The sequence below is a fragment of the Notamacropus eugenii genome, chromosome 1 (genome assembly GCF_028372415.1).
Source record: "Notamacropus eugenii isolate mMacEug1 chromosome 1, mMacEug1.pri_v2, whole genome shotgun sequence".
Taxonomy (NCBI): domain Eukaryota; kingdom Metazoa; phylum Chordata; class Mammalia; order Diprotodontia; family Macropodidae; genus Notamacropus; species Notamacropus eugenii.
Window position 1 is genome coordinate 444,152,730 of NC_092872.1, and position 25,849 is coordinate 444,178,578.

Genomic DNA, 25,849 nt, shown 5'->3' on the forward strand with positions numbered 1-25,849 from the left:
AAAATCACTCTACTGTTTTCCAGCTAGCATTAAAATAATTATATGAACCACTACATGTGTCACCTCCCCCACATATCAACACTCGTGGAATTATCAACATCTTCTAGAACCAGATAATGTTTCTGGCTTGAACCCTGATGGTTCTTATTTATTTCTGATTCCTTTTTCTTCCGGCAGTTACTAAAACAACATAGAAAGAGAAAATGAGAAGAATGTCTCTGAATTCCTCCTCCTAGGACTTAACTGTGGTAGGACATATAGGTTACCCACAAGGTTGCATACAAAAAATACTACCCTGGTTAGGGTCTTTGATTGCTTGATCAGGATAAAGTTGAAGATTTCTCCTCCGGTCTATCATCGCGTAGGGCCCCTAGAAGGGCCTCCCTCTGCCACTGGAAGTGTGAATATATCCACAAGCAATAAAAGCTATTTTTGTGACAGTAAGCTGGTTCTCACTGCACCTGTATTGCACTGTATGAACTAGTATGTTGTATGGGCTATATCCAACCAAAGTAGAAAAGAGACTATTAACAGTATCATGGATTTAGAGCAAACAAAGACCTTACAGGTCATCCAGTCTAACAGTTTCATTTTATAAAAAGGGAAACTGAGGAATCAACTGATTAAATCATTTGCTCAAGGTGACACAGATGGTTGATAGCTGGGAGAACTGGCATGTAACCACAGTATGTTACCTCCAGGTGCATTGCTTTTTCCCTTATATTGCACCATCGCTCGCCTGTAAAAGGCTCTTGCATTATTTCTTGATTAAAACAGTATTACCTGAACATCAGTGCGAGCTTTTGGGAAGAGAGATTGATTTGGTTTCAGGAGACCTGACACCTCCTATACAAAGAATTTACCATCCTTGAGGACAAGTGACTGTTTTATATTTTTCCTTGTATTCCTATTAACTTAAGAATGCCTCAAACATAAGGGATGCTAAAAATGTTTGGTAAATTTAATTAGCCTTGGGAAAATTATGTGAGCTTTTAAAAAATTAAGTGTTCTCATCTCTAAAGAATTTCTGTTTCTCTCACCGAAATACCATAAAGTCCACAAATAGTGGCTTGTGAACAATAAACCAAGGTAGTTTTCTTTGCATTTGTGTGAGTGGTCTGTCTACCACTCAAGAGCTCCACCAGTTTTAGACTGTCTCATTCTCAGAATACCCTGATCATGTCTGATGAATTTCCTATGGAGAATTTATGCAGAAATGTGGAAAAATAAGTTGTTATCTATATTTTTATGAATTGTAGAATGAGTAGACACAAATTATAGTTTCATGTATAGAGTAAAATTAATTCATGACTCTGGCTATGAAGGACAAGAGAACATTCCTCTACTAAGGACTTTCTTCAGAGCCTCATTAATATCTCTGTTCCTCAGACTATACATGAAGGGGTTCAGCATGGGAGTCACCACTGTATACATCATAGAAAAAATTATGTCTTTGATATTAGAGTTACTGGAAGAGGGGAAAAAGTACTGACCAATGATTGTCCCATAATACAATGACACCACAGAGAGGTGGGAGCCACAGGTTGATAAAGCTTTGCAAATCCCCTTGGTAGAAGACATCTTCAGGATAGTGGAAAGAATACGGATGTAAGAGACAAGGACACAAGTTAATGGCACTATAATTATTGCTACCCCTACAGTGAATATCAGTAGTTCATTGAGGGAGATATCTGAGCAGGATAGCTTCAGTAAAGCACCCAAGTCACAGAAGTAATGGGCTATGGTGTTTTCTGCACAGAAGGATAGTTGGGTCAAGGGAAGGGTGTGAGTCAAGGAGTGGGCAAAGTTGACTGTCCAGGACCCAACCACCAGGAGGATACATAGTTCCTTGCTCATGAGAGTGGTATAGTGGAGAGGGTGGCAGATGGCAACATAGAGATCATAAGCCATTGCAGTGAGCAACAAGTTGTCAAGATCAGCAAAGAATATGAAGAAATACATCTGTGAAATGCAGCCATTGTAGGAAATGGTCTGGCTTCCTGTCTGCATATTTACCAGCATTTTTGGGGTAGTCACTGATGAGACACAGAGATCAGTAAAGGCCAAGTGACTAAGGAAGAAATACATAGGGGTATGTAGGTGAGGGTCTAATCTAATCAGCAAGATGATAAGCAGGTTCCCAAACAGTGTGGTGAGATACATACTCAGGAATAGGACATAGAATAACCCCTGTTGCTGTGGTCTGATGGGAAGTCCTAGGAGGAGGAATTCAGAGACATTTGTCTCATTGTCCCTTTCCATGCTGTTTTAGTAACTGCTGGAAGAAAAAAGAATCAGAAATAAATACCACTGGGTCACAAATATCCTAGTGTACTGAATATGCTAGACTTCATACACATCCATCATAAAGACACAAATATTTAGATAAGATTTAGAATACAGAGTCTAAAATGTTAGTGTTATAAAGGACCTTAGAACACAAAGTGTTAGAACAAAAAGGAGCTTTAGAAGTGACAATGGTAGCACTAGTACATAAAATGCTAAAGATGGAAAGTACCTTGGAGTATAGCCAGAACAATATTCTATTTGGATAAAATCATAATCTACAATGTTATAAAATAAAACATGTGCTGTTTGAATTAGAAGTGACTTTACATCATATAATGTTACACCATGGAATCCATGGACTCTATTCATCCTATTACAAAATACTGCCTTTGTAATCTACCTTTAGAGAAAGAAAATAGGATTTGTGTTGTTTTCTTTTGTAGTTCAGTTTCCCAGGCTCCCAGGAAACATCTAAAGGACTGATCTCCTTTGAACTCTGATGGCTAACAGCTATGCTGAGTCATGTAGGTTTTCTATCTTCTGACTCTGAGTCAATCTAGAAATGAGACCTTGTCATATATCCTGGGAGGTTTGCGCTTAACTTTGGGAGGTTTGCTTATGAGAAGGAACTTTTGATTCCCTAGAAGGGACTCTAAGTAGCCATTTGTTAAGAGGCCCTAGACTACTCAAAGTTTTGTGCTCTCCCATCTCTCCCATTTTAGTGGTGTATGTAGGTGGTTGCATTACTTTGTTCAGACACTAAGAACCCTATCTCTTGAATCTATGTGCTAATTTACCTGCTTGTATTTACTGTTTTCTAATAAAAGTAAGATTGTTGACCCTTTAAAAGTTTCTTTCCTTTAGCAAACCAGATCAACAAACCTGTGCTACCAGTTCATGCTGGGTTTGCTAGCATGCTTGCTAATACATCTACCAGTACAGTCATTGTTCAACAAGTTTCCCTCTTATTCAGAGACAAAAATTGTGCTGCTATGACTGTCGCTGGGTGGATATCACACGAATTCTCCATTCAGAGTCTATAGGGAGAGAGGAGGATTTCTCAAACACCTTATTCCCCTCTCCAAAGTACCGTTCCTTATAGATAACATACAGTCCTACATATCTTCATACTATATATAGAGATGGAAGAGACCTCTGAGATTATTGAGTACATACTCTTCATTTCATAGTTTAGAAAATGATACTAAAACAAATAATCCATATATACATGTGCTATTGATACCTATTTTGACAAGAAGAAAATCTAAGGAGAGGTGCCTGTATATGAACCTTGGCATCAAATTGATTCTGTGATCAATTATATTTATTTTGTTTTGTGTCTTATACTTCATCTAAAGTTCCCCCACAGTAGCTCATTATTGTGTGGAAGTGCCCCTGGATTGCTGGGCTATGCAATGCATCACAAGCACTCATAGGCCCTGTCAAACTGAGAAGACTTCATATGTGGGCCCTGTGATGACTAAATGTAATTACTGGTGGTACTAAGCCATCTGACCAAGATTCAGATGTGACAAAGGCAGGGCACTCTTCCCCTAGCCAGCCTGGATATGGGTGCTCTACTGATTATTTCTGTTATACTGACAGATCATCAATGATGCATATCTCCAAATGACTCTAATGTGAATGTCAGAGCCAAAGATTAACTGAACTTCCTTACTTCTGTCCTTTGTGATAGCACGGAAATACATAAAAAGACTACAACTTATTATTGACATTATTCGCGCATAAAGATTTTCTTCTTGTCAAAATAGGGATCAATAGCATGTGTATATATGGACTATTTGTTGAATGATCACACTTCAAACACACAAATATGACTTGTGCACACATTCACCCATCTTCTTTCTCTGTATATAATAATGTATATATGTATGTATTTAAATACACTCATTGAATTTATATATATTATACATATTTATATTATATATGTGTGTATTACACATATTTAAAAATATGTGTTTATATATGTATATATTTATATATTATATATGAAACATCTGTCTATACATATATACATATACATAATATATGTATGTATTTGTGTGTGTGTGTGTGTGCAAAATAAACATCAGAAGGGAACCAAAAAGTCATCCTTTCCAACCCAAAATGGAATTATGAAACTTCTCAATATAACTTTCAAACAGAATTCATTTGGACCCTCAATATCTCCAGGGACTACCAACTCACTGCTTATGCAGTCAGCCTCCTTAATTATGGATCCTTTAGTTCTAATAAAATACTTGAACATAACAGCCTTAAACATATTTGAAGGAAACAATTATGGTCCACCCACTGTTCTCTTCCCCAAGATAACTTTCCTCAATGTCATAACTACTTGAACAAACTTATGTAGATAAGAGGATGTGACAGAGTCAATGAATCACAGAATTTAAGGGAATAAAGGGACCTCATAGATCTTCTGGTAGAACTCATACCTAAAAGTTATGTCCTCTAGAACATGCCAAAGAAGTGGACTATCAGCTTTCATCAGAAATTCAGGAAACACTCAGTGCAACATAACAGTTTCCCCAAAATCAGAGGGATTGAAGGGGAGATAGACTGTGTAAGGGAGGAGTGAGCACTCTCTCCATTTGGAGTGTTCAAACAGAGGCTAAAGGACCACTTGCCAAGGATGCTATATAATTGATTTTCATACTGAGGGACAGTTTGGGCTAAATTAATTCTGAGGTTTCTTTCAGCACTGAGGCTAGCTCTGAGATTCTGCTAAGCTGAGATTACATGATTCTATGTTTCTTTGACTATATGAGTCTAACATTCTTTGACACAAGGATTCTAATGTATTGTAGCATTTTATGAGTGAATTAGACTAAGTAATAAATAAAAAAGTTTTGAATTTTGCAGATGACAAATCTAGGAGGGAGAACTGGAATGCTGAATGAGTTAGTATTCAAAAACATCAGAAGAAAGGTTAGAAACATAGGCCAAATCCAAAACATTGCAATTTGATAGAAATAAATGCAAACTACTCCACTTGATCTCAAAAATGAGGTCTACCAGTTCAAGAGAAAGAAGGGATGGCTAGGCAATGGGTTGTGTGATAAAAATATCTAGGAGACTTGGTGGATTGCAAAGTCAAAGTGAGTGAAAAGTGTGTTATAGTAGCCAATATAGAAATGGTAAGATGGTTGAGCTACATTAAGAGAAGCAACATCCAGAGCAAGGGAAGAAATAGCCCTGTTGGTCTCTGCCCTGGTCAGACCATACCTATAGGATTCCCTTCAGTATTTGATGCTCCATTGAAAATCTGGAGAATGCCCTTAGGAAAGAAACCCCAGTGTGGAGCAAGTTTTGCTGCTGAACAGAAAATGTTTTCTTATATTTTCTTTCAAAGTCAATTAGGAACCTTTTACATTATATTTACATGTACAGTTGAGAGACATGTTCAGACCTGATTAAAATTCTACCTTCTCTGTCCTTTGTTCACCAAAGTGATTTGTCTAAAGTTCATATCTGATCTTGTCACCCAACCCCCTTAACTCCTACACACACACACACACACACACACACACACACACACACACACACACACACACTCACTCACTAAACTATACAAAATGCTCTGTTTGATAGTCAAAGCTCTTTACAACCTATCCGCATTCTCCATCCCTGGTCTTCTGACATGTTACCATGCTCTTCAGTCCTGGTGAAACTGACCTCCTGGTTGCTCCAGAGACAACGTACTGCAGCTCTCAGCTCCAGGACTTCTCTTTGGATCTCTGTCATGTTTGGAATGCACTACTTCATCTCTGCCCACTGAATTTTTTCATTTGCTTTAAGTCCCAACTAAAATCCTATCTTTCATAGGAAGTCTTTCCCAACTATTCTTATTTTTTGTGCTTTTCTTCTGTTAAATTATTTTCTATTTTTCCCGTATAATAATTTGTATATGTTCATTGGCATTCTGTTTTCTCCACTAGATTGTGAGCTACTTGAGGGGAAGAGCTATCTTTTGCCCCTTTTTATAACACCAGCCTCGTGCTTGACAGAAAGTAAGCACTTAATAAATGTTTCATGATTGATTTAAAAATCATTTATGTCTTTCATATCCCATGTCCTAATAGTGTTTGGTCTCTCATGGTGATTCAAATAAATTGGGAATCTGTGTTGGAAAATTTAAAGGGCTCACTGGATAGATTCCTGGAACTGGATTCAGAAGACATGAGTTCAAACTCAGACACTTGCTAGCTGTGTGACACTGTGCAAGTCACTTTACAATTTTTCACTCTCAGATTGCACATCTGAAAAGTAAGAACCATATCACCTACCTCTCAATGTTACTGAAGGGATCAAATGAGATACTGTTTATAAAGCACTTTGCAAACAAAAAGTGCTATAAAATGTTAGCTATTAATAAGAATTATGCTTTGTTAGATGTGAGGAAGCAGAATAACATGAACCCATTTATTTGTCTCTCTGTCTCTATCTGCTTCTCTCTCTCAGTCTCTGTCGCTGTCTCTTTCTCTGCCTCTGTTAGTCTGTCTCTCTGTCTCTCTGTCTGTCTCTCTCTCTCACACACACACATACACACACAAACACATACACAATCTACATAAACACACATGATTTGAGTAAGGTTTTGCAAAACTATCAGACCTGTTCCTTCATGGGATAAATTCAGATACTCTCAGCTCCAGAGTATAGAGCTTCTCACCAGGATACATGGGAGTCTGGAAGGAGAAGCAGAACCCAAATCTTCAGCCCAAATTCTGGACAGCTCATAGGGGATGGGGAGATGGAGGAAGCATGATATTTGTTGGGAAGATCTGCTTCATTCCTCTTCACCATCTCTTCACCCCAAGCAGGAGCTTTGGGCTCCTGCTTTATCAGTCAAAGGAGGAATGAGGAGGTGGGAGACAATCCTCCCACGATGCTGGTCAGCAATAAACATGGAGTAATTGCCTGATTCCCCCATAGTGTCCCTATAAAATAGATACACTGGTGTTAGGGGAAAAAGAATGTTATTGCCAGAGATTGGAAAAGGCAATGCTGTCAGCCCTTGGGAAAAATTCCTTTGGGATGTCCATCCTCACTCTCCTGGGTCTGTGTAAAATAATCATCAGCTTCTTATTCTCCAGCTCAAAGCTGCTTCTGCTGCAGGTCTCATTCACTAATGTCACTAGTACTGGCCCAGTCTCTTATACAACCATAATCAACCAAAAGTTGGATTATTCAGATTTTGATAGTAATCCTCCTCATCTTCATCATAGTTTTGATATTTTAAGAGGTTGAAACATCTTTGTAAGAAATGAAGGAAACACATAAAGTAAACCCTGTGAGAGGAAAGATTGTTTCACTTACATCTGTATCCCCAGTGCCTAGCACAATGCTTTGGCACAGAATAGACAGCTAATAAGTGAAAGAAAAATTCACTGAGTTAAAGAAAAAATATGTTTTTAAAAAGCTGGCAGTGTTTTAGCACTTTGGAGTTTGTAGACACTCTTTCATCAAAAGTGGTCTGTACATTAGGTAAAACATTTCCTCCACCCTGTTTTAGAGATGGAGTTCATTTGTAATACAGAATATAGAGAAGTATTCTGTTCACTATATCATTACGAACAGCAGCTCAGAAAGTGAAAGTGACCTTCTTAAGGTCATGTTGTCCATTCATTCAGTGAGGGCATGTATTCAGCAGTTATTATATGCAAGGCTTTAGACTATACTTTGAGAATATTCAATTGCAAAGATGATCCCCTTGGTGGTTCTGGATGTTTCCTTTTGCTTATGCAGAGGACAACTCTTCTAACCCTTCTCAACCATCCTTGGAGATTTTTTCCCTGTATGTCCATAATTTTGTATCTAGATTCCACCAAAAATGCTATGTTCCATCCTTCTTTTCTTCAGACATAACCACAGACTACTCGGTCTGCCAATTTGTCATGCATTATTCCTCCTCTATGGCCAAACTTTTCTCTTTTTTTGCTCATAAATTTCCCTGTTCATATTTGCTCCAGTTCTTTAAAGATCTTTATTTGTCACATGTTTCAGCATTCTCTTATCCACTATGAACATTTCAAATGAATTCTAGATAATCCTAATGTTTAATTCTTTGGAGCACTGCAATGTTCCATGACTCAAAGCCATACAAGAACACTTGTGCATGAAAGGCAACAACTTTTAACATTAATTCTAGAATTCCAGACTCTTGAATTTTTTATGAAACCTTAAAGGTCATCTTTTCCAACTCCTACCTGAACAGTTCCTGACCTTGTAGAGATCATAGTCTACTATATGGGTGAAGGTGTCAATAATAATAATATGATACAGAATGTGTAAATCTATAAAAAATAAACAGAGATCTAAGAATGCTCATATGTAAATTGCTTGCAGGCTCTGTGCTATTGGGAAGAATACATTGGAACTGAAGGTATAAGATTTGGCTGCGTGTGAGTCATGCTCGTACAGTTTACAACAATGCAACACAAAGTCTTCTGGCTACAAAGCTACTGCTCATTGGACTGTTCTAATAAGAATATACTATAAAACCATAGACTTATTAAGACTATAAATTCATATGCAGTCTCATGTACCAGAAAGCACATTGGACATGGGTTGGACTCTCAGCTTTGCCTCTCACCACCTAGGTATCTATGAAAAATTACTTGAACCTCTTGAGTTCTAGTTCCCTTATCTATGAAATGAGGCAGTTAACAAAAATGACTTCTCAGATACCTCCCCACTCTAATCTTTTATGATTTTATGAAAATATATACCACATAAAATATGCTATTTCCATCAAATGTTAAAACTCCTGTTCAATATCATCATTTATTTCTTCATAACTGCAATTTTCCTAAATCATTATATTTTTAAAGTCATTTTTATTTGTTTTATTAAACACTTCTGAATTTTATGTAAAAAATTTTAACAATCATTTTTTAAAATTTATAATTCTAAATTCTTTCTCTTCTATTACATCTCTCCCCCTTCAAGAAGCCAAGAAATTTGACATAGATCATACACACAAAATCATACAAAACATATTTCCATATTTGCCATGTTTTCAACAGAAACAAAATAAAACAATAAAAATAAAGGAAGAAAAATATGCTTCAATGTGTGTTCAAAGTTTATCAGTTTTGTCTCTGGAGGTGGATAGCATTTTTCATCATGGGATTTTTGCAATTGTCTTGGATCTTTGTCTTGATTAGAGTAACTAAGTCTTTACTAGTTTACATACTTTTAATATTGCTGTTACTATGTACAATGTTTTCTTGGTTCTACTGACTTCACTGTGCATGAGTTCTTGTGAGTCTTCCAAGGTTTTCTGAAACCATGCTGCTAATGATTTCCCATACCACAATAACATTCAATCAGAATCATATAGTACAATTCTTTTAGCCAATCCTCAACAGATGGACATCCCTTTGACTTCCCATTCTTTGCCATCACATATACATGCAAAAAAAAAAAAAAAACACCTTCTATTAGCATTTTTTTACAAGTAGATCCCTGCTCCTTTTCTTTGATATCTTTGGGATACACTACTAATAGTGATACTGCTGAGTCAAACTGTTATGTTTAGAGTGAGGGTTAGGGGTTAAGATTAGGTTTAGCTCTTGTACTGTCATTCCAAATTGTTAGGTTTAGGGTTAGTGTTAGGATTAGTTCTTTGGTTGTCATTCTAAATTGTTCTCCAGAATGGTTGGACTAGTTTAAAACACTATGAATAATAGATTTGTGTCCAATTTTTCCACATACTCTCCACAATTTGTGATTTTTCTTTTCTCTCATGTTAGCCAGTCTTGTAGGTGGCATTTGTCTTTATATGCATTTCTCTGCTCAGTAGTGATTTAGGACATTTTTTCCTGTGACTATTAGTAGTTTTGCTTTCTTCTGAAAGTTTATTGTTTGTATGTCTTGGCCACTTATCAATTAAGGAATGGCTCTTCCTTTTATAAAATGGCTTGGTTCCTCATACATTTGAGAAATGATATCTTTATCTTTATCACACATATGCAGTAAAAAGAGTTTCCCAGCTTTCTGCTTCCTTGTAATCTTGATTGTATTGTTTTCATCTGTGCAAAAACTTTTTAATTCAATCAAAATTATCTTTTTTACATCTCATAATACTCTCTTTATCTTGTTTGGTTAAAAATTTTTCTTTTCTCCATAAATCTGACAGGTAAACTAATCTTTGTTCTTCTGAATTCCTTATGGTATCTCCCTTTATGTCTATATCATGTACCCATTTTGAACTTCTTTTGATAAATAGTCTAAGATATCAGTGTACACCAAGATTCTGCCCTACTCTTTTTCAGTTTCCCCTGAAGGTATTATCAAATAGTAAGTTCTTATTCTAGAAGCTGGGGTCTTTGACTTTATCGAATACTAGCCTGCTATGGTCGTTTACTACTGTTTCATGTGTACCAAACCTATTACATTAATCCAACACTCAGAATTGAGAAATTTCTAAGTCACACCTCTTTTCTGAATTGGGCACGGCTTCACACCATATCTCTGTCTGCCTTTGTCATGTTATATATCAATTATCTTACAACTATAAGTAAATCAATATCAAGCTACATATCAGTTAGGGAATTGTGTCTGATTCCTACTTATACTTTCCATAACAAGCTTGAATGAAGTTCAGGCAGTTGATTTAAAATGGCTAGTTAGCCTGCAATACTGAGAGGGGTGTAGAAAATATTGAGACCTCAGGCTATGGCGGTAGATTCAATAACAAAGCCAGGATGGTTAAAATTACATGAGTGTGGGAAATGGTTTGAAGGCTAGAGTATCATGTGTGAAATCTGAAATAAATGAGGAATCAAAGGTTCAAGGTAAGCATATAAATTTATTAAGTAGTGCAGTCAATTGCATAACAAATAGGGACTAGGCCTCCTGAGCTTGACACTGGATCATCAATACAGGAGGAGAGAGATTTTTATGTATTTGAATATTACAATAAGCAAAATACAAATAGGAAGCACAATTAGGTAAGTTGAGTTCTACCTGGAGGAAAGATTGGGGTCCTTAAAAGTTGAAAGATGAAGTGTCAACAGGTAAGATTCCTTGAAATCAGAAAAAGAAGTCTCCCATCTCCCCAAATGTCAGAATTCAGTCAAAGGAACATGCAAGCAAATGCTGATTGACCACTATGGGACCCATTTCCAGTTAAGATGCATTGGTTGCTTGAAATGTATCATTGTGAGAAAACTTCTCACATCAGTTTTCAAATCTGACTGAGTTTCTGATTAGCATAGCCTTTGACAGAGGTGTCCCAGTTTCCATGACACTAAATGCTAGGTTCAAACAATGCAATAAAGATTACTCACAATTCCCCTAACTGAAGAAAGAAATTGGACTAGGTCGGTAATTGAATAGAAAGGGGACTGATACAGAACCTAGTCACAAGATGGAGTCAGTGTGCTTCATTCAGTTTTAACAGTGTACCACAATGACCACAGACAAGGGAGAGAGCAAGGAGGTGGTACCACTGATAGACTTCACTCAGCTTCCAGTCTTACTGAGGCCTGGCTCTAGAGCTGTCTTTTAGAATTTCCATGTTACATTCTCCACTTCTATTTTCTAACACTGAGCTATTTCTTACTAACTCCTTCATTCAAGGTCATGAGACACAGTTGTGGAGGTTTTAAAACAGAAAGCCAGATTGAAAAAAAAAATCACTCTACTGTTTTCCAGCTAGCATTAAAATAATTATATGAACCACTACATGTGTCACCTCCCCCACATATCAACACTCGTGGAATTATCAACATCTTCTAGAACCAGATAATGTTTCTGGCTTGAACCCTGATGGTTCTTATTTATTTCTGATTCCTTTTTCTTCCGGCAGTTACTAAAACAACATAGAAAGAGAAAATGAGAAGAATGTCTCTGAATTCCTCCTCCTAGGACTTAACTGTGGTAGGACATATAGGTTACCCACAAGGTTGCATACAAAAAATACTACCCTGGTTAGGGTCTTTGATTGCTTGATCAGGATAAAGTTGAAGATTTCTCCTCCGGTCTATCATCGCGTAGGGCCCCTAGAAGGGCCTCCCTCTGCCACTGGAAGTGTGAATATATCCACAAGCAATAAAAGCTATTTTTGTGACAGTAAGCTGGTTCTCACTGCACCTGTGTTGCACTGTATGAACTAGTATGTTGTATGGGCTATATCCAACCAAAGTAGAAAAGAGACTATTAACAGTATCATGGATTTAGAGCAAACAAAGACCTTACAGGTCATCCAGTCTAACAGTTTCATTTTATAAAAAGGGAAACTGAGGAATCAACTGATTAAATCATTTGCTCAAGGTGACACAGATGGTTGATAGCTGGGAGAACTGGCATGTAACCACAGTATGTTACCTCCAGGTGCATTGCTTTTTCCCTTATATTGCACCATCGCTCGCCTGTAAAAGGCTCTTGCATTATTTCTTGATTAAAACAGTATTACCTGAACATCAGTGCGAGCTTTTGGGAAGAGAGATTGATTTGGTTTCAGGAGACCTGACACCTCCTATACAAAGAATTTACCATCCTTGAGGACAAGTGACTGTTTTATATTTTTCCTTGTATTCCTATTAACTTAAGAATGCCTCAAACATAAGGGATGCTAAAAATGTTTGGTAAATTTAATTAGCCTTGGGAAAATTATGTGAGCTTTTAAAAAATTAAGTGTTCTCATCTCTAAAGAATTTCTGTTTCTCTCACCGAAATACCATAAAGTCCACAAATAGTGGCTTGTGAACAATAAACCAAGGTAGTTTTCTTTGCATTTGTGTGAGTGGTCTGTCTACCACTCAAGAGCTCCACCAGTTTTAGACTGTCTCATTCTCAGAATACCCTGATCATGTCTGATGAATTTCCTATGGAGAATTTATGCAGAAATGTGGAAAAATAAGTTGTTATCTATATTTTTATGAATTGTAGAATGAGTAGACACAAATTATAGTTTCATGTATAGAGTAAAATTAATTCATGACTCTGGCTATGAAGGACAAGAGAACATTCCTCTACTAAGGACTTTCTTCAGAGCCTCATTAATATCTCTGTTCCTCAGACTATACATGAAGGGGTTCAGCATGGGAGTCACCACTGTATACATCATAGAAAAAATTATGTCTTTGATATTAGAGTTACTGGAAGAGGGGAAAAAGTACTGACCAATGATTGTCCCATAATACAATGACACCACAGAGAGGTGGGAGCCACAGGTTGATAAAGCTTTGCAAATCCCCTTGGTAGAAGACATCTTCAGGATAGTGGAAAGAATACGGATGTAAGAGACAAGGACACAAGTTAATGGCACTATAATTATTGCTACCCCTACAGTGAATATCAGTAGTTCATTGAGGGAGATATCTGAGCAGGATAGCTTCAGTAAAGCACCCAAGTCACAGAAGTAATGGGCTATGGTGTTTTCTGCACAGAAGGATAGTTGGGTCAAGGGAAGGGTGTGAGTCAAGGAGTGGGCAAAGTTGACTGTCCAGGACCCAACCACCAGGAGGATGCATAGTTCCTTGCTCATGAGAGTGGTATAGTGGAGAGGGTGGCAGATGGCAACATAGCGATCATAAGCCATTGCAGTGAGCAGGAAGCTGTCCAGATCAGTGAACAATATGAAGAAATACATCTGTGAAATGCAGCCATTGTAGGAAATGATCTGGCTTCCTGTCTGCATGTTTACCAGCATCTTAGGGGTAGTCACTGATGAGAAGCAGAGATCAGCGAAGGCCAAGTGACTAAGGAAGAAATACATAGGGGTATGTAGGTGAGGGTCTAATCTGATCAGCAAGATGATAAGCAGGTTCCCAAACAATGTGGTGAAATACATACTCAGGAACAGGACATAGAACAACCCTTGTTGCTGTGGTTTGATGGGAAGTCCTAGGAGGAGGAATTCAGAGACATTCGTCTCATTGTCTCTTTCCATGCTGTTTTAGTAACTGCTGGAAGAAAAAGGAATCAGAAATAAATACCATTGGATCACAAAAATCATAGAATATTGAATATACTAGGCTTCATACACGAGTCATAAAGTCACAAATATTTAGACAAGATTTAGAATACAGACTTTATAATGTTAGAGTTAACAAAAATCTTAGGACTTAAAGTGTTGTAACAGGAAGGGACTTTAGAAGTGACAATGGTAGCACCAATACATGAAATACTAAGGATGGAAAGAACCTTAGAGTATAGCCACAGCAATATTATATTTGGATAAAATCGTAATCTGCAGTGTCATAAAATAAAACATGTGTTGTTTGAATTAGAAGAGACTTTATATCATACAGTGTTACACCATGGAATTCATAGACTATATTCATGCTGTTACAAAAGACTGCCTTTGTAATCTACCTTTAGAACAAGCAAAATGGGATTTGTGTTGTTTTCTTTTCTAGTTCAGTTTCCTAGGTTCATAGTAAATATCTGAAGGACTGATCTCCTTTGAACCTTGCTGGCTAACAGCTATGTTGTGTCATGTAGGTTTTGTACCTACTGGCTCTGAGTCAATCAGGAAACGAGTTTTTGTTATATATCCCAGGAGGTCTTCACTTAGCTTTGCGGGGTTTGCTTACAAGAACAAGAATGACCTTTTGATTCCCTGGAATGGACTCTGAGCAGCCATTTGTTAAGAGCTCCTCAAATGCTCAGAGGTTTGTGTTCTCCTGTTTGGGTGGTGTATGTAGGTGGTTATATTACTTTGCTCAGACAGTAAGAGCCTTCCCTATCTCTTGAATCTGTGTGCTAATTTCTCTGCTTGTATTTACTGTTTTCTAATTAAAGTAAAATTGTTGACCCCTTAAAAGTTGCTTTCCTTTAGGAAACCAGATGAAAAAACCTGTGCTATCCATCCATCCTAGGTTTGCTAGAATGCTTGCCAATACATCTACCAGTACAGTCTTTGTTCAACAAGTTTCCCTCTTGTTCAGAGAAAAATATTATCCTGCTATTACTGTCTCTGGGTGGTTATCACATGGATTCTCCATTCAGAGTCTAAAGGGAGAGAAAAAGCTTCCCAAACACCTGATTCCCCTCTCCAAAGTACTGTTCATTACAGATAACGTAACAGTCCTACATTTCCTCATGATACATACAGAGACGGAAGAGACCTCTGAGACTATCAAGTGCAAACTCTTCATTTCATAGTTTAAAAAATGATATTAAGACAGTGACTTACCCAAGTTGCTAAGTAAAGGTACCTCCATATGAACCTTGGAACCATATTGACTCTATGATCAATTATATTTATTTTGCTTTGTGTCTTATAACTCATATAATGTTCCCTCAAAGTAGCTCATTCTGATGTCGAAGTGCCCCTGAATTCCTGGGCTATCCAATGTATCAGAAGCATGCATAGGCCGTGTCAAACTGAGAAGATTTCATATATGGGCCCTGTGATGACTAAATGTTTCTTGTTTGAGAAGCAGAATAGACAATTTTATGGATAGGTAGGAATCTCAGTGTGTAAAATGATGGGTATAGAGTCAGGAAGCCCTGAGTTCAAACATAGCCTCACACATTTATATCTGTGTGACCCTGGACAGTCCTTTGGTCTCCATTTGCCTTAATCCACTGCAGAAGGATATTACAAAACCTTCCAGAATCTTTGCCCACAAAACCCTATGCATACATTGGTATGCTATGGTCCATGTGTCATATGCAAGAAGATTCAGACAGGAATGAAGAACAACAAAAAAGATTTTTGCTCTGTAACTGTGTATGAGTCACTTAGTTTCTTAATGCAAGCGAGCAATATTTCAAGAGCAAAAGTTGCAAAGTGTGCATCAATCTACATCAATTTATGGAGTTTCTTCCCTGGGAATCCTCTATTCTAATGAAATCACAACTCACAAAGTGTTCACTATATTCTGCCTCTTACATTACAAAATCTGTCCAATGTCTCATTATGGCATGGAGATGACGCTGGACTTACAAAGTCTATGCCAGGAGATCACAAAACAGACCTTGCTGCTTAACTCTCTGATTTTCAGTTTTGACTAGACTCAGATAAAAATCTTTCTAAGGAGGCAAAAAGCAAAGTGAAGAAAGGACCATGACTGGAAAATTGCTCTCAAGGTGATGAATGGTTGCCTCGGTAACTCATGAAGACCATCTATGAAAGCACAGAGTGATGGTCATCAATGGAGGGAGCATCTACACAGAAGAAATCATGGATTTTTTTGAAGTATATTCTATTCCAAAAAGAAAGTTACACCAGAAAGATATTTTGCAGAAAGTTTATATTAAAATGATTAAATTAAAATTATTAAATTATAATGTTATTTATAGAAAGGCAAAGGTTTCAATTTCTGGAAAATTCCGATCACAGGATATAAGTTGTGTTTCTGAATAAATTGTATTTCCTATTTTTTTTTAAATTCTTTCATTTCTTAAATCCTTTCAAAAAACACCATTACCAACAAAATTTTTTATACTTTTACAAAAGGGACACAAAGAATTTGTAATTTTTTTGAGGATTCACTGTGGAAATTGCCTCTATCACCACAAATTGCATCCTGTACATGACTTAGTAAACAAATGCTTGGGAACTTCCTGAGGCATTTAAATATTAAGTGACTTGTTTAAGGTCACAGAGCTCACACGTATTTTCAGTGACAGGACTGAAGCCACTTTTTCCAGAATTTATGGCCTGCATTCTGTCTACTACACAATACTACTTGCCCAATGCTGTGTTTCAGTTTCACAAATTAAGCCTAACTGAAGTTGTTCAGAAGGGCTGCATGTACTTCAAGGTTTTCATGGCTATGATTCAAATGGTGTGACAAGTTGTGATCAAACTGGGGAAAAAAAACATAACTTGAATCACAGTAATGTTTCTTTTAAATGGCTGCCATAATTTGAGGTACAATTCTTCCTATTTCTTAGCCATGTTTTCCCCAAATCTTTTCCAATTATGGTTTCCAAATGTTCAGATAGGTATCACTGTGAATTTAAAATCAGATTGTGTTTGATGAATTAAGTTTCTGTTTATAGGATACCATGATTATCTGAGTTTTCTTCACTGTGGATATTCCTTCCACTGATCCAAATTGTAACTAACAATTCTGTGCCCCAATATATTGTCTTTTTGTGTTATCTTGGTGAAAAATTCTTCATCCTCTGTCCAATCCAGTGACAAGCCCTCCTAAACTGAAATAAACTGGTGTTTGCATTACTGATAAACAATCAGCTATTAGAATTTATTTGAAATGCTTCTGCTGTGGCAGGATGTGTCAGAGCTTGCCCTTCATTTATAGAGTCTTTGAGAACTGAAGGTCACCTCTCATTATGATGACACATACTAAGACTTTAGACAACAATGACAAAAGTGAGAGGACAAAGGACAATAAGCCCGGATTCCACAACAAAACCAAAACTTCTGTCATCTACATCCACTTGGCCACTAATGTGCTCTGTGACCTTAGGCAAGTTCCTCAACCTGTCTTGGTCTTGTTTTCTTCATCTGTAAAATGTAGGAATAGTTGATCTCCAAAGTCATGTGCATACTTAAAATCACATGACTCTGTTACCATCACCAGGTATCAATACCGTTCCAGTTACTTACATTTGTGCAGGACTATTAATTGCCAGTTCCTCTCTATCCATTCTATTGCACCTTATTTCTGTACTTTGAATTGGTATGATCAGAAGAAGGTAGACCTTTACTTAGTTTCCTGATTTAGTTTCTTTCTTCACAAACCTTTGTATAAGGATGACTTTACAGGTGGTGAAAAACTACGCCTCTTCCTGTTACCAGGATGAATGCAAATTTCGGAATTATTACAAATATCACACTCAAGACCAGGAAGGTCACTCTTGGTCCATCTCCCAACGAATCTAAGCTGCTCATGTAAAAGTCAATGCATGATCACAGTAAACATTCTTTCCAAAGGAAAAAGAAGAAAGCACCACAGCATTACATGTGACAATGAAAAGAGTCATGGCTTTGGAGTCAGAGTCTAGACTCTTTCAGTTAACTATGTGATGGATCAAAGCTTTTAACATATATATATATATATATGCATATATATATATATGTATATGAAGCTCACACTTCTTGCTAAAGAATGTCATAATTCTGCTCAAAAGTTAGTCATAAACTGAAAATTTCCATGACCCAACTATATTCTTGGTGGGAGAGCAAGTGATCTGCTTTTCCTTTAATAAACACATCTAGTAAATCCTGATACTTAGGGTCTGAGTCCTTTGGTTTTTCATTGAGGCTAGCACACCTGGGTTGTCTCTGGTTCCAGGTGAAGATATCTCTACTTGGGGGAAATTATATTGACATACATTACATTCAGTGTAGAGACTGAACTGTCTTATGCATGGCAACCCGAACATCATATTAGCCACTTTCACCTCCATGGCTACTAGAATTATTTTCCCTCCACTGCCATCTACTTGTTGCATGATGGGAATGATTTTGTACTCTGTCAGGCTTTTTGTCCAAAGACCTGCATTCCACATAGTCTGAATATATCTTTCTGCAGAAAAGCAATCCTATTTTCACACCATACACTAAGTAATATATTCCAATTCATCTGAGCTATCTTTCTATTTTGCCTCTCCCTGGGAATTTTTCATAGTGCAAGTTAATGTGGAAAAGGAGTTTCTGGTACCCAAGTTCCCTCTCTTTACCTTTGATGAACTCAGTTATCTAACAGAGAATTCCTGATTTGTTTTTTCTATTCCTGTTCTATTCCTGCCTAGGGTACCAAACAACAAGGGTTGTAAAGTTGCTTGCTAATAAGTAGTCATTATATTTAGATTCCAAACACATATTTAATATTTTTGGGAATAGTGTCTCATCACAGTTGCTGACTAAGAGATTTACACAAACCCATCTTTGAAAGGCATTCTGATAAGCAACTCAGTCTTTAAAAGAACATTGACCTCTTCCCACTAAGGGTCAGTACCCCATGGCCCCAGATACTTGGAAAGGCAACATGGAGACACTGATATTCTCCCCCAGTTGCTTCAATAACTCCATTAAGAGAGTGGCCCTAGACAATCCTAGTACAAGAAAGTGTTTTCCTTAGAAAAGTCATAGTGGAAAAGCACCTTTCTTGTAGCGAAGAGAGTCTCACCTGGGTTTTAATCTCAGAAGAATAAATCAGTCTAATTAAACTTACGGACTCCAGTAACAGTCTCCCTCTTCCTGAATGGGCAGGTAATATCAACCAGAATAATACAGCCTCTCAGAGTGACTTACTCCTCTCCACCACCTTAATTCTGAACTTGCCTAGTATTTTCAACTGCATCACAGTCTCTGTGCAGTCCTGAGAGCAATCATTCCTATGGGTTGGGGATTGAGCTAGATTTTACAGGATCAAATAGATTCTATTGTCCTGAATCTTCAGGACACTTTATCACCCCTTAAATATCTTCTTGGATATACTATGTCCTAACTACCAGCATTTACAAGACCTTACTGTGGATAACACCATAACCAGAGGAAACACAAAACGGTACATAAACTCCTGTATCACTATTTTTTTCAGAGCTATAGGAAATAGGGCCATACTAATATATCAGAAAAGATAGAACAGTAAAAGTACATTCCACCACTAGAAAGCCATCAAAACTTTCTTGGAACCTTTAAAGTTCACTTCCCTTTCCTCATAAATTCTACTGTAATTACTGCTGGTACTTGCCAATCTGACCAAGATTCAGATGCGACAAAGGCAGGGCACTCTTCCTCTAGCCAGCCTGGATGTAGGTGCTCTGCTCCTCACTTCTGTTATACTGACTGATCATCAATGATGCATATGTCCAAATGACTCTAATGTGAATGTCAGGGCCAAAGATTAGCTGAGCTTCCTTACTTCTGTGCTTTGTGATAGCACGGAAATACATAAAAAGATCACAACGTATCAGTTGTGTTATTCACATATAAGATACTCTTCTTGTCAAAATAGGTATCAATAACATATATATTTGGATTCTTCGTTGAAAGGTCTCAGTTCAAACAGACAAACATGACCTGTGCACACATTCACACATCTCCCTGTTTCTCTGTATATAGTAACATATATATGTATGTATTTAAATACATCCATTTATATTTATATATTTCAATATTTGAAACAGATGTGTGTCTTTCTGTGTGTTATATGTGTATAAAATGAACATCAGAAGGGAACTAAAATGTCGTGCTATCCAGCCCAAAACTGAATTATGAAGCTTCTCAATATAACTTTCAGTCAGAATTTATTTGGACCCTGAATATCTCCAGGGACTAGAACCTCACTACTCATGCAATCTCCCTCTTTAATTTTGGGTCTTCTAATTCTACTAAAATACTTGAATATTGCAGCCTTAAACAGAAATGAAGAAAACAGTTATGTTCCATCCACTCTTCTCTTCCCCAAGATAAAGAAATAATTTGCATATGTTCACTGGCATTCTGTTTTCCCCACCAGATTGTGAGCCAGTTGAGGGGAAGAACTATATTTTGCCATTTATTGTAACACCAGCACAGTGGCTGGCACAAAGTAAGCATTTAGTAAATGTTTCATGATTGATTCAAAAATCTTTTCTGTCTTTCATATCTAATGTTCCATGTTCTAACAGTGATTCAGATAAAGTGAGAATCTGCATTGGAAAGTTTAGAAGGCTCAGTGGATAGAGCTCTGGAGCTGGATTCAGAAGACATGAGTTCAGATTCAGACACTTGCTAGCTGCTTGACATTATGCAAGTCATTTTACAATTTTTCAGTCTCAGGTTCCTCATTTGAAAAGTAAGAACAATATTACCTACCTCTTAAAGTTCTTGAGGGGATCAGATTAGATGCTGTTTATAAAACACTTTGAAAACCGAAAAGTGCTATAAAAAACTAGCTATTCTTTGGAATTATTCCTCATTATATCTGAAGAGGCAGAATATTATGAAGTTGTCTATTTGTCTCTTTCTGTCTCACTGTCTGTCACTGTCTCTGGGTTTCTCTCTGTCTCTCTCTGATTCTCTCTGTTGATCTTTGTCTCTCTGTATATGTCTCACTGTCTCTATCTCAGTCTCTGTTTGCCTGTCTCCCTTTCAGGCAAATACACACACACAAATACACAGGCACTCCTCATAAACAGACAAACACAAATTACTTGAGTAAGGATGTCCAAATCTATCTGACCCGCACCAGAATGGGATAAATTCAGATGTTCTCAGCTCCAGAGCATAGAGTTTCTCACCAGGACACATGGAAATATGGAAGGAACAACAGAACCCAAATCTTCAGAATTCTGGATTGCTCACAGAAGATGGGAAAGTGGATGAAGCTTGGTATTTGAGGGGAAGACCCTTCTCATTCATCTTCACCACCAAAGGAGCTTGGCGCTCCTGCTTTATCAGTCAAAGAAGGAAACAGGAGGTAGGAGGCAATGCTCCCAAGATTCTGGTTAGAAATAAACATGGAGTAATTGCCTGATAACCCCATAAGCTCCTTATGAAATGGATACCCTGGCGTTGGGGGAAGGGGAATGTTTGTGCCAGAGATTGCAGAGGGCAATGCTGTGGGCACTTGGGAAAAAATCCTTTGGGGTGTCCATCCTCACTCCTCTGGGCCTGTGTAAAGAAATGATCAGCTTCTTATTTTCCAGCTCAAACCTGCTCCTCCTGCAAGCCTCATTCACCTAATGACAACAGCCTAGGTCCATTCTCTAGGACATCCACAATCAAACAAAATTTACATTATTCAGATTTAGATAAGAATCCCCAACACCTTCATTTTAATTTTGATGTGGTTGAGGTTAAAACACTTTTCTATGGAAAGAAGGAAACACATAAAGTAAAGTAGAGTGTAAAAGTAGGGATTCTTTCAGTTATATTTGCATCCGCAGTGCCTACCACACTCCTTGGGCACAGAAGAGATAGCTTATAAATACTGCTGACTGAATGACAAACCAAATTTTGTTAAACCCTGGCAATCTTTTAGCATTTTAGACTCTCTTTCATCAAAACAGGTATGCATGTTAGGTAGCAAATTTCCACCCTTTTTTTAGAGAAGGAGTTCATTTGTAGTACATAATATAGAGAAGTGTTCTTTTCACTGTATCATTACCAACAGCAGTTCGGAAAATGGAAATGAACTTCTTAGGGTCATATTGTCCATTCATTCAATGAACATATGTGTTCAGCAGCTATTCTGTGCAAGGCTCAAGGCTATACTTTGAAGATATTCATCTGCATCCATGATCCCCTTGATGTTTCTGAACGTTTCCTTTTCATGATGCAGAGAATAACTCTTCTAACCCTTCTAACTCACCCTTGTAGATTCTTTTCCAAGTATGTCCTAATTTTGTCTCTAGATTCCACCCAAAAAGCAATGTTCCACCCTTCTTTTCTTCTCACATAACCATGGAGTACTCAATCTGCCCATTTGTCATCCCTCATTCTTCCTCTACAGTCAAACCATTCTCTTTTTTTTGCTCATAATTTTCCCTGTTAATATTTGCTCCAGTCCTTTAAAGTTCTTTATTTGGCATATGTTGCAGCATTCTCTCATCCACCATGAGCATTTTCAATGACTTCTGGGTAATGCTAATATTTAATTCTTTGGAGCAATGTACTGTTCCTTGACTCAATGCCATACAAGAACACTTGTGGATAAAAGACAATATCTTTAAAAAAATAAAATCTTAGAATTCTAGACTCCTGAATTTTTGATAGAACCTTAAAGGTTCTTCCAACTCCTACCTGAACAGTTCCTGACCTTGTAGAGATCATAGTATATTGGTGAGGTTGTAAATACTTCTAATACAAAATACAGCATGGTAAATCCATGAAAAATAAACAAAGATCTAAGACTGTTCATATGTAAATTGCTTGCAGGATTTATGCTATAGGAGGGTATGCACTGGACTATAAGGTATAAGATTTGGTTGTGTATGAGTCATGTTTGTACAGTTTACAACAATGGAACACAAGTCTTCAGGCTATAAGGGTAGCATTCATTGGACTGTTCTTATAAGAAAATGCTACAAAACCACAGACTAAAAATGAAGCCTCATGTAGCAGAAAGGGTATTGGACATGGAGTCAGCACATCTGGGTTGGGCTCCCAGCTTTGCCACTCATCACCTGGATATCCATGAAAATGTCCTTGAGCATCTTGGTTTCTAGTTTCCTTGTCTATGAAATGAGGCATTTAGCAAAAATCACTTCTCAGATACCTTCCTACTCTAATCTTTTATAATTGTATGAAAACATATAGCATATATCATATGGCATTCCTAGTAAATGTTAAAACGACTGTTTAATATCATCCTGGATTTGTCTTCATTACTTCAGTACAATGTTCCTAAATCATTTTATTTTTGAAATTATTTTGGTTGTTTTATTAAATACTTCCAAATTTTATGTAAAAAAATTTTTAACAATCTTTTTTTAAAATTTTGAGATCTAACTTCTTTCCCTCCCATTTCGTCTCTCCCCCTATGAGAAGCCAAGCAATTTGATATAGATCATGCACACAAAATCATACAAAATACATTTCTGTATTTGCCATGTTGTCAACAAAAATACAAACAAACAAAATTATAAAAATAAGGAAGGGGAAAATATGCTTCAATGTGTGTTCAAAGTTTATCAGTTTTCTCTCTGGAGGTGGATAGCATTTTTCATCATGGGATTTTTGCAATTGTCTTGGATCTTTGTCTTGATTAGGGTAACTAAGTCTTTCCCAGTTTATCATTCTTATAATATTGCTGTTACTATGTACAATGTTTTCTTGGTTCTACTGACTTTAGTTTGCATGAGGTCTTGTGAATATTCCTAGGTTTTTCTGAAACCTTACTGCCAGTCATTTCTTATAGCACAATAATATATAATCACGATCATATAATAAAGTTCTTAAAGTCAGTCCTCAAAGGATGGATATCTCTTTGATTTTTCTTTGCTGAATACACAATAAAAGCTTCTGGTAGCATTTTTATAAAGTAGATCCCTGCTGCTTTTCTTTGATCTCTTTGAGATACAGTCCTAATAGTGATAGAGCTGTGTCAAAACATTAGGTTTAGAATTAGGGATAGGGGTTAGGATTAGGATTACCTCTTTAGTTATCATTTTAAATTGTTCTCCAGAATGGTTGGACTAGTATAAAACTCTAACAACAATGTGTTAGTGTCCAATTTTTCCACATGCCCTCCAGCATTTGTCACTTTCCTTTTCTTCCCTGTTAGTTAATTTTAGAGGTGTGGGGTGGTGTCTCAGATTAGTCTTTATTTGGATTTCTCTACTCAGTAGTGATTTGGGGCATTTTTTTTCCTGTAACTATTAATAGCTTTGATTTCTTCTTCTGAAAGTTTATTGTTTATATATTTTGGCCACACACCAATTAAGGAATGGCTCTTCCTTTTATAAATGGGGCTTGGTTGCCTGTATATTTAAGAAATGAGGTCTTTATCAGAGACACACTGTAAAAATTGTTTCCCAACTTTCTGATTCCTTCTAATCTTGGTTGCATTCATTTTGTTTGTGCAAAAACAATTTAATAAAATCAAAATTGTCCATTTTACATCATATAATACTCGGTACATTTTGTTTGGTCAAAAAAATCTTCATTTCTCCATAGATCTGACAGGTAAACTATTTCTTCCTCTCCTGATTTCCTTATGGTATCAACATTTATGTCTAAATCAAGTACCCATTTTGACCTTGTTTTGGTAAATAGTGTCAGATATTAGTCTATACTTAGATTCTGCCCTACTCTTTTCCAGTTTCCCCAGAGGGTTTCATCAAATAGTAACTTCTTATTCCAGAACCCAGAAGCTGAGGTTTTTTATTTTGTCCAATATTGGACTGCTAGGATCATTTACTACTGTGTTTTATGTAGGTAATTTATTCCACTAATGCAGCATTCAGAATTGAGAAATATCTTAGTCACACTTGTTTTCTGAGCTAGGTATAGGTACACACCATTTCTCTGTCTGCCTTTGTCATGTTATATATCAATTATCTTATGACTATAAATCAATTATCATATTAAATATATCAATATCCTGTTACATGTCAATTATGGAATTGTGCCTAATTCCTACTTACACTTTCCATAAAGGAGCTTGAATGGAGTTCAGGAAGTTGATTTAAATGGCTAGTTAGCCTGCAATACTGAGAGGTGTGTGGAAAATATTGAGAACTGAGTCAGTGGCAATAGATTTAATAACAAAGTCATGGTTGGTTTGATGGTCCAAATTCTGCAAGGAATTTGGAAAAGGTGAGAAGGCCAGAGTGTGATGTGTGAAATCTGAAATAAATGAGGAATCAAAGGTACAAGCTAAGTACATAGAATTATTAAGCAGTGCAACTAATTGTATAACCAATATGGACCAGGCTTACTGAGTTTGATACTGGATCATCAATACAGAGGGAGAGAGATTTTTATATATTAGAATATTACAATAAGTAAAATAAAAATAGGAAGTATAATTAGGTAACGATTTCTAATTGGAGGGAAGATTGGGGCCTTTCAAGTTGAGAGATAAAGGGTCAACAGGTTAAATTCCCTGAAATCTGAAAAAGAGGTATCCTATTACCCCAAATTCTGTATTCAGTCAAAGGAACATGGAAACAA

General features: G+C 36.9%; 2 protein-coding genes across 2 annotated transcripts; both read right to left on the bottom strand.

The window, feature by feature from the left end:
* Nucleotides 1–1,317: 1,317 nt before the first annotated feature.
* Nucleotides 1,318–3,188, bottom strand: LOC140518270 (olfactory receptor 1J4-like). The gene is made up of 2 exons (XM_072630259.1): nt 3,181–3,188; nt 1,318–2,263 (listed from the first exon to the last, which is right to left on the bottom strand). Exons 1-2 carry the CDS (start codon nt 3,186–3,188, stop codon nt 1,318–1,320), a joined length of 954 nt encoding a protein of 317 aa, XP_072486360.1.
* A 10,079-nt stretch (nt 3,189–13,267) lies between these two features.
* Nucleotides 13,268–14,218, bottom strand: LOC140518275 (olfactory receptor 1J4-like). The gene has a single exon (XM_072630271.1). It carries the CDS (start codon nt 14,210–14,212, stop codon nt 13,268–13,270), a length of 945 nt encoding a protein of 314 aa, XP_072486372.1. The 5' UTR covers nt 14,213–14,218.
* Nucleotides 14,219–25,849: the final 11,631 nt, after the last annotated feature.